General features: G+C 41.8%; 1 protein-coding gene across 2 annotated transcripts in view; it reads left to right on the top strand.

Moving 5' to 3' along the window:
- LOC135569106 (CD9 antigen-like) overlaps positions 1 to 13,348 on the top strand; it is a 64,813-nt gene that overhangs the window by 32,668 nt on the left and 18,797 nt on the right. For both annotated transcript variants that reach the window (XM_065015950.1, XM_065015951.1), the window contains exons 2-6: positions 8,019 to 8,121; positions 9,300 to 9,397; positions 9,822 to 9,896; positions 11,360 to 11,461; positions 11,749 to 11,838. In XM_065015950.1, coding sequence (XP_064872022.1) covers positions 8,019 to 8,121; positions 9,300 to 9,397; positions 9,822 to 9,896; positions 11,360 to 11,461; positions 11,749 to 11,838 — 468 coding nt within the window. The remainder of the gene's footprint in view (positions 1 to 8,018; positions 8,122 to 9,299; positions 9,398 to 9,821; positions 9,897 to 11,359; positions 11,462 to 11,748; positions 11,839 to 13,348) is intronic.

Here is a 13,348-nt window from a genome sequence, read left to right as displayed (position 1 = left end):
ATGCTTTGGTCTCATGTCTTTCACCACCAGCCAGTCACCTGGTTGCAGTTTGTGCAGGATCCCCACCAGTGGCTGGGGTAGAGCGGCTTTCACCTGGTTGCAGTTTGTGCAGGATCCCCACCAGTGGCTGGGGTAGAGCGGCTTTCACCTGGTTGCAGTTTGTGCAGGATCCCCACCAGTGGCTGGGGTAGAGCCGCTTTCACCTGGTTGCAGTTTGTGCAGGATCCCCACCAGTGGCTGGGGTAGAGCCGCTTTCACCTGGTTGCAGTTTGTGCAGGATCCCCACCAGTGGCTGGGGTAGAGCCGCTTTCACTCTGGGGAAAATTACCTTCAGAACATTGTTTAGAGCAATACAATAACTTCATTGTCACAGCCCATAAGTGTCAACTTGTTCTGTGGGAAGGGGGAATTGATCATCCTCATTGGTCTACCTGTCAGAACCTCATGAGAAGCCAATCCAGTGGTTCTGTGGGGCCGCCCTGTCGTGGAAATTTCCTTAATTACCAAATGATGAGAGAGCAAATCACACACCAGTCAGAGTTATGCTTAATCTTCACCTTTAATAATAATTAAGCTTTTGCAAAGCATTTGGACTTTCAACAGTTCAGTATCTTTAATGAAAAGTTGAGAGTCCTCAACATAATGGCAACTGGGATCTTTTATAGCAAAGATCTATCCCCCCTAGACAACATGACAAACCACAGGTCTTAGGAACTTACACAAAGAAAGACTTTACTTCAGAGAGGAGTATCCCCTAGCCAGACAGCATTGGCTATAAATTATCGTTCAGTTTGGTCTCCTAAACAAAGCTCTTATCTCGTTCTTGGTACAAAATGGTACCAAGACATTACCCCCACCCAATGATATATATCAATTGTCATTTTAGACACTCCCATCCCAAATACAACCAATTCTGGACAAGCTCACGGAGAGGAAAGTGAGCCTCTAGGTCAAGATAGGGGCAACGAGAGAGGGAACATAGAATGGTTCCAGACACTGCCATCCTCCCCTCCCCGATGGGAAAAGTAGGGAGTGACTGGCACACAGACATTGTGGAGCCAAGAGATAATTGGTTCCCCCCCAATCATCCCTTCACATGGTTTCAAATATACGTTTACACATGATGACAAGCTTGACCTCTCCCTTCTGCGGCCCAAGTAACTGAACCCTGACAGAGAACAGATAACTGCAAATGGCCACCACTATAGTACAACAAGATACATTCTGATGAGAAGTAACTCACAAGCATATAATGAAAATAAAACATCTTATCTAGTTTACCCAACTAATTCTGATTAATCCCCAACAGCCCTCACATGTACATCAGAGCCAGGGGCATCACAGTGACCCAGGAAAGCCCTGTCTCTGCAATAAGCTTCACATTCTTAGATTTTAGGGTCTAATTAGCGCGTTCATTTAAACCGCCAGATTGCGACTTATAGCTACAAAGGGTCCTGAGGTCAGAATCTCAGACAAGTTCTGTATCACCAGGTTTACAAAGTGGGAGCCATTGTCGCTGGTTACTTTAGATGGTAACCCCCACCTTGGGATGATCTCCCTAAGGAGATTCAGTGGGATGTCGACATGGGAAAGCCTCTACCCACTTGGAGAAGGCATCCACTATCACCAGACAATATTTGTAACCCTGACAAGGAGAGAGTTCAATAAAATCCATCATTATTTGTTCAAATGGTCCTTGAGGGGTCAGATGAGCCGACAGTGGCATGGGAATCCCATGTTGTTAGTCATACAAATCACAGATTTTGCACAAAATTGTTCAGCAAACACAGAAAACCAAGGTGCAAACCAAAATATATTTACAAAATCACAACTCCCCCCTTTGACACATCCCTTCCATGTGACAACTTAGCTAAGTAGGGGAAACATGAACGTGGTAAGACTGGTAGCCCAGCCGGGCCCAGCCAGAGTTTCTGCACCTGGTCATATGTACATAGTTGTTTCCACTTCCTCAACTCAACAGGAACCACAGATGATTGCAAGTCAGAGATATCAGTGAGAGAGAAGAGGTTATGATCAGGAAGTTAAACCATCTGTAACACAGGGGCCTCCACGGACACAGCTGCAGCCTGAGCTGCCGAGTCAGCCATAGCGTTACCTTTGGAGACGGGGTCGGAAGAGTTAGCATGAGCAAGGCACTTACAAACAGCACCTTCAGAAGGGAGCCAAATAGCCTCTAGTAAGTTATCAACACGTTTTGAATGAGAGAATGTCTGACCAGAGGAGGAGGTCAGGAAGCAACGCTGTTTCCACAGAGTACCAAAATCATGTACCACACCAAAGGCATATCTGCCATCTGTATAGATGGTAGCAGACTGGCCTTTAGCTAATATGCCAGCTCTAGTGAGTGCAAAGAGTTCTGCTGCTTGGGCAGAAAGGTGGGAGGGTAATTTAGCACTTTCCAGTGTGGTTGAGGCAGTAGTAACCGCATACGCAACCAATGGTTCTCCTTTCTCAGCCATCTACAAACAGTTCCACATGTGTGTTTAGCAAAGGGACATCAGTTAAATCCAACCTTGGTTTAGAGACAAGCTCCACCAGGGCAGCACAGTCGTGCGGCTCTCCATCGTCCACAGTGCACCTCTTCAGGGTCACATGAGACATTGTCAGAAGAACATTCTGATAATGCAGCAGTAGAGCTGGTGTTAGATCGGCCGTCATTCTGATAATGGAGCTGGTGTTAGATGGGCCGTCATTCCGATAATGGAGCTGGTGTTAGATGGGCCGTCATTCTGATAATGGAGCAGTAGAGCTGGTGTTAGATGGGCCGTCATTCCGATAATGGAGCTGGTGTTAGATGGGCTGTCATTCCGATAATGGAGCTGGTGTTAGATGGGCCGTCATTCTGATAATGGAGCAGTAGAGCTGGTGTTAGATGGGCTGTCATTCCGATAATGGAGCTGGTGTTAGATGGGCTGTCATTCCGATAATGGAGCTGGTGTTAGATGGGCCGTCATTCTGATAATGGAGCAGTAGAGCTGGTGTTAGATGGGCTGTCATTCCGATAATGGAGCTGGTGTTAGATGGGCTGTCATTCTGATAATGGAGCTGGTGTGAGATGGGCTGTCATTCCGATAATGGAGCTGGTGTTAGATGGGCCGTCTTTCTGATAATGGAGCTGGTGTGAGATGGGCCGTCATTCTGATAATGGAGCTGGTGTGAGATGGGCCGTCATTCTGATAATGGAGGAGTGGAGCTGGTGTTAGATGGGCCGTCATTCTGATAATGGAGGAGTGGAGCTGGTGTTAGATGGGCCGTCATTCTGATAATGGAGCTGGTGTTAGATGGGCCGTCATTCTGATAATGGAGCTGGTGTTAGATGGGCCGTCATTCTGATAATGGAGCTGGTGTTAGATGGGCCGTCATTGCCTGTGAAATAAGAGCATGAACTGCATGAGGCACGTGTACAGTGAGTTCACACATGACAACAATGTCTGCACAAGCCATCACAGCTGCAGTAGCTGCAGCCACAGCTCTCAAACAACAAACCAGACCTCTGGCCACACTGTCCAGCTGTTTGGAATAATACCCAACTGGGCGCTGCTTTCCTCCATGATCCTGTGTTAAAACAGATTACATAAAACCATTTTTCTCACAAACAAAGCAGTTAAAAGGTTTAGACTGGTCAGGGAGCCCCAAACAGGGAGAAGTAGTCATGAGTTGTTCCAGTCTGGTCAGAGCAGTCAGTCCCTCTGGTGTCCACTTCATTTACCTCAGCATAGTCAGGTAACCACGCCCTACAATACCCTGCCATACCAGTCAATGACATCGGCTGTGGGACGGAGAGAATAGCCTGTATCCTCTCTGTACCCAGCTGCCTGTCATTGGGAGTGATGTCATGAGCCAGATACTTCACTGTCTGTGAAACCAACTGTAACTTCTTCTTTGAAACTTTGTGGACAGAAATATCAACAGATATTTACATCCAAGTATCAGTTTCACAAGATTCCATTGAGCTGGAGCACAACAACAAATCATCCACATACTGAACCAGAATGCTGATTCATCCACATACTGAATCAGAGTGCTGATTCATCCACATACTGAATCAGAGTGCTGATTCATCCACATACTGAACCAGAGTGCTGATTCATCCACATACTGAATCAGAGTGCTGATTCATCCACATACTGAACCAGAGTGCTGATTCATCCACATACTGAACCAGAGTGCTGATTCATCCACATACTGAATCAGAGTGCTGATTCATCCACATACTGAATCAGAGTGCTGATTCATCCACATACTGAACCAGAATGCTGATTCATCCACATACTGAATCAGAGTGCTGATTCATCCACATACTGAATCAGGGTGCTGATTCATCCACATACTGAATCAGAGTGCTGATTCATCCACATACTGAATCAGAGTGCTGATTCATCCACATACTGAATCAGAGTGCTGATTCATCCACATACTGAACCAGAGTGCTGATTCATCCACATACTGAACCAGAGTGCTGATTCATCCACATACTGAACCAGAGTGCTGATTCATCCACATACTGAATCAGAGTGCTGATTCATCCACATACTGAATCAGGGTGCTGATTCATCCACATACTGAATCAGGGTGCTGATTCATCCACATACTGAATCAGAGTGCTGATTCATCCACATACTGAACCAGAGTGCTGATTCATCCACATACTGAATTAGAGTGCTGATTCATCCACATACTGAATCAGAGTGCTGATTCATCCACATACTGAACCAGAGTGCTGATTCATCCACATACTGAACCAGAGTGCTGATTCATCCACATACTGAACCAGAGTGCTGATTCATCCACATACTGAATCAGAGTGCTGATTCATCCACATACTGAATCAGAGTGCTGATTCATCCACATACTGAATCAGAGTGCTGATTCATCCACATACTGAATCAGAGTGCTGATTCATCCACATACTGAATCAGAGTGCTGATTCATCCACATACTGAATCAGAGTGCTGATTCATCCACATACTGAATCAGAGTGCTGATTCATCCACATACTGAATCAGAGTGCTGTCCTCAGGGGGTATAAAACCCTACAGATTTTGCACTAAGGCTTCAAATCAAATCAAATCAAATGTATTTATATAGCCCTTCGTACATCAGCTGATATCTCAAAGTGCTGTACAGAAACCCAGCCTAAAACCCCAAACAGCAAGCAATGCAGGTGTAGAAGCACGGTGGCTAGGAAAAACTCCCTAGAAAGGCCAAAACCTAGGAAGAAACCTAGAGAGGAACCAGGCTATGTGGGGTGGCCAGTCCTCTTCTGGCTGTGCCGGGTGGAGATTATAACAGAACATGGCCAAGATGTTCAAATGTTCATAAATGACCAGCATAGTTGAATAATAATAAGGCAGAACAGTTGAAACTGGAGCAGCAGCACGGCCAGGTGGACTGGGGACAGCAAGGAGTCATCATGTCAGGTAGTCCTGGGGCATGGTCCTAGGGCTCAGGTCCTCCGAGAGAGAAAAAGAAAGAGAGAAGGAGAGAATTAGAGAGAGCACACTTAGATTCACACAGGACACCGAATAGGACAGGAGAAGTACTCCAGATATAACAAACTGACCCTAGCCCCCCGACACATAAACTACTGCAGCATAAATACTGAGACAGGAGGGGTCAGGAGACACTGTGGCCCCATCCGAGGACACCCCCGGACAGGGCCAAACAGGAAGGATATAACCCCATCCACTTTGCCAAAGCACAGCCCCCACACCACTAGAGGGCTTCCGGTTACTAGTCCAACGCTCTAACCACTAGGCTACATCAATTAATTATATTACTATTATATTATTATATTACTATATTACTATTATTTTATCATATGTCTATATTATTATATTACTATTATATTACTATTACTATTATATTATTATATTACTATTATATTATTATATTACTATTATATTACTATTACTATTATATTATTATATTACTATTATATTATTATATTACATTATATTATTATATTACTATTATATTATTATATTACTTTATATTATTATATTACTATATTATTATATTATATTATATTACTATTATATTATTATATTACTATTATATTATTATATTACTATATTATTATATTACTATTATATTATTATATTATATTACTTTATATTATTATATTATTATTATATTACTATTATATTATTATATTACTTTATATTATTATATTACTATATTATTATATTACTATATTATTATATTACTATATTATTATATTACTATTATATTATTATATTACTATTATATTACTATTATATTATTATATTACTTTATATTATTATATTATATTACTATATTATTATATTACTATATTATTATATTATATTACTATATTATTATATTACTATTATATTATTATATTACTATTATATTACTATTATATTACTATTATATTATTATATTACTATTATATTATATTATTATATTACTATATTATTATATTACTATATTATTATATTATATTCCTATATTATTATATTATATTACTATATTATTATATTACTATTATATTATTATATTACTTTATATTATTATATTACTATATTATTATATTACTATTATATTACTATATTATTATATTACTATATTATTATATTACTATTATATTATTATATTACTATTATATTATTATATTATTATATTACTATATTATTATATTACTATCATATTATTATATTATATTACTATATTATTATATTACTGTTATATTATTATATTACTATTATATTATTATATTACTATATTATTATATTATATTCCTATATTATTATATTATATTACTATATTATTATATTACTATTATATTATTATATTACTTTATATTATTATATTACTATATTATTATATTACTATTATATTACTATATTATTATATTATATTCCTATATTATTATATTATATTACTATATTATTATATTACTGTTATATTATTATATTACTATTATATTATTATATTACTATTATATTATTATATTACTATATTATTATATTATATTCCTATATTATTATATTATATTACTATATTATTATATTACTATTATATTATTATATTACTTTATATTATTATATTACTATATTATTATATTACTATTATATTACTATATTATTATATTATATTCCTATATTATTATATTATATTACTATATTATTATATTACTATATTATTATATTACTATTATATTATTATATTACTATTATATTATTATATTACTATATTATTATATTATATTCCTATTTATTATATTATATTACTATATTATTATATTACTATTATATTATTATATTACTTTATATTATTATATTACTATATTATTATATTACTATTATATTATTATATTACTATATTATTATATTACTATATTATTATATTACTATATTATTATATTACTATTATATTATTATATTACTATATTATTATATTACTATATTATTATATTACTATATTATTATATTACTATTATATTATTATATTACTATATTATTATATTACTATATTATTATATTACTATTATATTATTATATTATATTATATTATTATATTACTATCATATTATTATATTATATTACTATATTATTATATTACTATTATATTATTATATTACTATTATATTATTATATTACTATATTATTATATTCCTATATTATTATATTATTATATTATATTACTATATTATTATATTATATTACTATATTATTATATTACTATATTATTATATTACTATTATATTATTATATTATATTCCTATATTATTATATTACTATTATATTATTATATTATATTACTATATTATTATATTATATTACTATATTATTATATTACTGTTATATTATTATATTACCATTATATTATAATGGATGTAGCAGCCTGAAACCAGTTTTCTAGAAAGTGGGTGGGGGGGGTAGTCGAGGATAAGTGCCTGCTGGGTATCATTCCCAAAATCTGAACTGTTCTTTACACTGTTTCTAACGTATGTGTGTGTGTGCATGTGTCAGTTGGCAGGAACAGGAGTGTTGGCCGTAGGGCTGTGGCTGCGTTTTGACTCTCGGACTGAGGGACTGTTCAGTGGAGAGGACTCTCCTTCTGTCTTCTTCACCGGTAAGACTGAGCTCTCACCCCTAACCCCTATACCTTAAATCCAACTTCTCACCCCTAACCATAACCCCTACACCCTAACCCCTACAGCATAAAATATCTCCTCTCAGCTAGTGGTATCATCATGTCTGTTAGAAACTCTAAGGTCCACAAATAGGTTTCTAACACACACACACACACTTAGTTCTCTACACAGGGTCAGGGACAAAGGGTCAGGGACAGAGTCAGGGGTCAGGGACAGAGTCAGGGGTCGGGGTCAGGGTCAGGGTAAGGGGTCAGGGACAGGGTAAGGGGTCAGGGAAGAGTCAGGGGTCAGGGACAGAGTCAGGGACAGGGTAAGGGGTCAGGGACAGAGTCAGGGGTCAGGGACAGAGTCAGGGACAGGGGTCATGGACAGGATAAGGGGTCAGGGTCGGAGTCATGGGTCAGGGACAGAGTCAGGGGTCAGGGACAGAGTCAGGGGTCAGGGACAGGGTAAGGGGTCAAGGACAGGGTCAGGGACAGAGTCAGGGGTCAGGGACAGAGTCAGGGGTCAGGGACAGAGTCAGGGACAGGGGTCATGGACAGGATAAGGGGTCAGGGTCGGAGTCATGGGTCAGGGACAGAGTCAGGGGTCAGGGACAGAGTCAGGGGTCAGGGACAGGGTAAGGGGTCAAGGACAGGGTCAGGGACAGAGTCAGGTACAGGGTAAGGGGTCAGGGACAGAGTCAGGGGTCAGGGACAGACTCAGGGACAGGGATCAGGGATAGGGTAAGGGGTGAGGGACAGGGTAAGGGGTCAGGGAAGAGTCAGGGGTCAGGGACAGAGTCAGGGACAGGGTAAGGGGTCAGGAACAGAGTCAGGGGTCAGGGACAGAGTCAGGGACAGGGGTCATGGACAGGGTAAGGGGTCAGGGACAGAGTCAGGGGTCAGGGACAGAGTCAGGGACAGGGGTCAAGGACAGGGTAAGGGGTCAGGGACAGAGTCAGGGGTCAGGGACAGAGTCAGGGACAGGGGTTAGGGACAGGGTAAGGGCTCAGGGACAGAGTCAGGGGTCAGGGACAGAGTCAGTGCGTATGGTGTGTGTGTGTGCATGGTGTGTGTGCATGGTGTGTGTGCATGGTGTGTATTCATGGTGTGTGTGCATGGTGTGTGCATGGTGTGTATTCATGGTGTGTGTGTATGGTGTGTGTGGTCCACAGGTGTGTATATTCTGATCGCTGCGGGGGCGTTGATGATGGTTGTTGGGTTCCTGGGCTGCTGTGGAGCCATTAAGGAATCCCCCTGTATGCTCGGACTGGTGAGGATCAATGATGGTGATCATAGAATACAATGATAACACACTTTTCATTGCAAGGCTCACACCCTGTCTGTCTCTCTCCCCTGTCTGTCTCTCTCCCCGCCCCCTGTCTGTCTCTCTCCCCACCTCCTGTCTGTCTCTCGTTCTCCCCCTGTCTGTCTCTCTCCCCACCTCCTGTCTGTCTCTCTCCCTGCCCCCTGTCTGTCTCTCTCCCCGCCCCCTGTCTGTCTCTCTCCCCTCCCCCCTGTCTGTCTCTCTCCCCCCCCTGTCTGTCTCTCTCCTCCTGTCTGTCTCTCTCCCCACCCCCTGTCTGTCCTCTCCCCACCCCTGTCTCTCTCTCCCCACCCCCTGTCTGTCTCTCTCCCTGCCCCCTATCTGTCTCTCTCCCCGCCCCCTGTCTGTCTCTCGTTCTCCCTCTCTCCAGTTCTTCTTCTTCCTGTTGTTGATCTTTGGGGTGGAGGTAGCAGCAGGGATCTGGGGGCTCTCCAATAAAGATACGGTAGGTAACACACTCAGAGGCTGTTTCACTGTTTGTTGTTCTTACTGTGGACAGACCATCAGACCATCTATTACAGATCAATACAAAACCTTAGCATCTCTCCATTCTCATGTCTCTCCTCTCCTCCTGTCTGTCTCCCCCTCCCCTGTCTGTCTCTCTCCACGCCCCCTGTCTGTCTCCCCCTCTCCTTTCTGTCTCTCTTCTCTCCCCCTGTCTGTCTCCCCCTCCCCTCTCTGTCTCTCTTCTCTCCTCCTGTCTGTCTCTCCCCCTGTCTGTCTCTCTTCTCTCCCCCTGTCTGTCTCCCCCTCTCCTTTCTGTCTCTCTTCTCTCCCCCTGTCTGTCTCCCCCTCCCCTCTCTGTCTCTCTTCTCTCCTCCTGTCTGTCTCTCCCCCTGTCTGTCTCTCTTCTCTCCCCCTGTCTGTCTCCCCCTCTCCTTTCTGTCGCTCTTCTCTCCTCCTGTCTGTCTCCCCTCCCCTCTCTGTCTCTCTTCTCTCCCCCTGTCTGTCTCCCCCTCCCCTCTCTGTCTCTCTTCTCTCCTCCTGTCTGTCTCCCCCTCCCATGTCTGTCTCCCCTCTCCTCTCTGTCTCTCTTCTCTCCTCCTGTCTGTCTCCCCTCCCCTGTCTGTCTCCCCCTCTCCTCTCTGTCTCTCTTCTCTCCTCCTGTCTGTCTCCCCTCCCCTGTCTGTCTCCCCCTCCCCTCTCTGTCTCTCTCCACGCCCCTGTCTGTCTCCCCTCCCCTCTCTGTCTCTCTTCTCTCCCCCTGTCTGTTTCCCCCTCCCCTCTCTGTCTCTCTTCTCTCCCCCTCTCTGTCTCTCTTCTCTCCTCCTGGCTGTCTCCCCCTCTCCTCTCTGTCTCTCTTCTCTCCCCCTGTCTGTCTCTCTTCTCTCCCCCTCTCTGACTCTCTTCTCTCCTCCTGGCTGTCTCCCCCTCCCCTCTCTGTCTCTCTTCTCTCCCCGTCTGTCTCTCCTCTCTCCTCCTGTCTGTCTCCCCCTCCCCTCTCTGTCTCTCTTCTCTCCCCCTGTCTGCCTCTCTTCTCTCCTCCTGTCTGTCTCCCCCTTCCCTCTCTGTCTCTCCCCACCCCATGTCTGTCTCCCCCTTCCCTCTCTGTCTCTCCCCACCCCTGTCTGTCTCTCTTCTCTCCCCCTGTCTGTCTCTCTTCTCTCCTCCTGTCTGTCTCCCCTTCCCTCTCTGTCTCCCCTTCCCTCTCTGTCTCTCCCCACCCCCTGTCTGTCTCTCTTCTCTCCCCCTGTCTGTCTCTCTTCTCTCCTCCTGTCTGTCTCTCCCCACCCCATGTCTGTCTCACCCTTCCCTCTCTGTCTCTCCCCACCCCATGTCTGTCTCACCCTTCCCTCTCTGTCTCTCCCCACCCCCTGTCTGTCTCCCCCTTCCCTCTCTGTCTCTCCCCACCCCATGTCTGTCTCCCCCCTCCGGCGTCCCTTGTCTCCCCCGTCTGTCTCTGTCTAGGTGGTGGAAGACATCACAGAGTTCTACAAGCAGACTTACAATAACTACATGAACACCAAGCAGGAGGCCCTGAAGGAGACATTACGCCTCATACACTTTGGAGTGAGTACACACACACACACACACACACACACACACACACACACACACACACACACACACACACACACACACACAACTCCAACATCACAGTCCAGTGTCTGTCTGTCTGTCTGTCTGTCTGTCTGTCTGTCTGTCTGTCTGTCTGTCTGTCTGTCTGTCTGTCTGTCTGTCTGTCTGTCTGTCTGTCTGTCTGTACACACACACACATAACTCTAACATAACAGTCCAGGGTCTGTCTGTCTGTCAAGTGGAACTAAAATTGTGTTGCCTGTGTTTCCCTGGGGCAGCTGAACTGCTGCGGCCTGACAGGCACGATGATTGACAGCGCCAGGGAGACCTGCCCAAAGAAGGAAGGACTGGAGGCTCTGATTACCACGGTAACAAACATAACCCCTGCCGCAACAACTATTTGAGTGACGAGCTATTATATTATACGGTAGAAGTGTATATTATAGGGTAGAAGTGTATATTATAGGGTAGAGGTGTATATTATAGGGTAGAGGTGTATATTATAGGGTAGAGGTGTATATTATAGGGTAGAGGTGTATATCACAGGGTAGAAGTGTATATTATAGGGTAGAGGTGTATATTATAGGGTAGAGGTGTATATTATAGGGTAGAAGTGTATATTATAGGGTAGAAGTGTATATCACAGGGTAGAGGTGTATATTATAGGGTAGAGGTGTATATTATAGGGTAGAGGTGTATATTATAGGGTAGAAGTGTATATTATAGGGTAGAGGTGTATATTATAGGGTAGAGGTGTATATTATAGGGTAGAAGTGTATATTATAGGGTAGAGGTGTATATTACCGGGTAGAGGTGTGTATCACAGGGTAGAAGTGTATATTATAGGGTAGAGGTGTATATTATAGGGTAGAGGTGTATATTATAGGGTAGAGGTGTATATTATAGGGTAGAGGTGTATATTATAGGGTAGAGGTGTATATTATAGGGTAGAGGTGTATATTATAGGGTAGAGGTGTATATTATAGGGTAGAGGTGTATATTACAGGGTAGAGGTGTATATTATTATAGGGTAGAGGTGTATATTATAGGGTAGAGGTGTATATTATAGGGTAGAGGTGTATATTATTATTATAGGGTAGAAGTGTATATTACAGGGTAGAGGTGTATATTATAGGGTAGAGGTGTATATTATAGGGTAGAGGTGTATATTATAGGGTAGAGTGTATATTATAGGGTAGAGGTGTATATTATAGGGTATTATAGGGTAGGTGTATATTATAGGGTAGAGGTGTATATTATAGGGTATTATAGGGTAGAGGTGTATATTATAGGGTAGAGGTGTATATTATAGGGAGGTGTAGGGTAGAGGTGTATATTATAGGGTAGAGGTGTATATTATAGGGTAGAGGTGTATATTATATAGGGTAGGGTAGAGTGTATATTATAGGGTAGAGGTGTATATTATAGGGTAGAGGTGTATATTATAGGGTAGAAGTGTATATTATAGGGTAGAGGTGTATATTATAGGGTAGAGGTGTATATTATAGGGTAGAGGTGTATATTATAGGGTAGAGGTGTATATTATAGGGTAGAGGTGTATATTATAGGTGTGTATATTATAGGGTAGAGGTGTATATTATAGGGTGAGGTGTATATTATAGGGTAGAATAGGGTGTATATTATAGGGTAGAGGTGTATATTATAGGGTAGAGGTGTATATTATAGGGTAGAATATTATAGTGTATATTATAGGGTAGAAGTGTATATTATAGGGTAGAGGTGTATATTATAGGGTAGAGGTGTATATTATAGGGTAGAGGTGTATATTACAGGGTAGAAGTGTATATTATAGGGTAGAGGTGTATATTATAGGGTAGAAGTGTATATTATAGGGTAGAGGTGTATATTATAGGGTAG

The sequence above is a fragment of the Oncorhynchus nerka genome, unplaced genomic scaffold (assembly GCF_034236695.1).
Source record: "Oncorhynchus nerka isolate Pitt River unplaced genomic scaffold, Oner_Uvic_2.0 unplaced_scaffold_1201, whole genome shotgun sequence".
NCBI lineage: Eukaryota > Metazoa > Chordata > Actinopteri > Salmoniformes > Salmonidae > Oncorhynchus > Oncorhynchus nerka.
The sequence above is the reverse complement of the archived record's forward strand: the minus strand, read 5'-3'. Positions and strand labels throughout refer to the sequence as shown.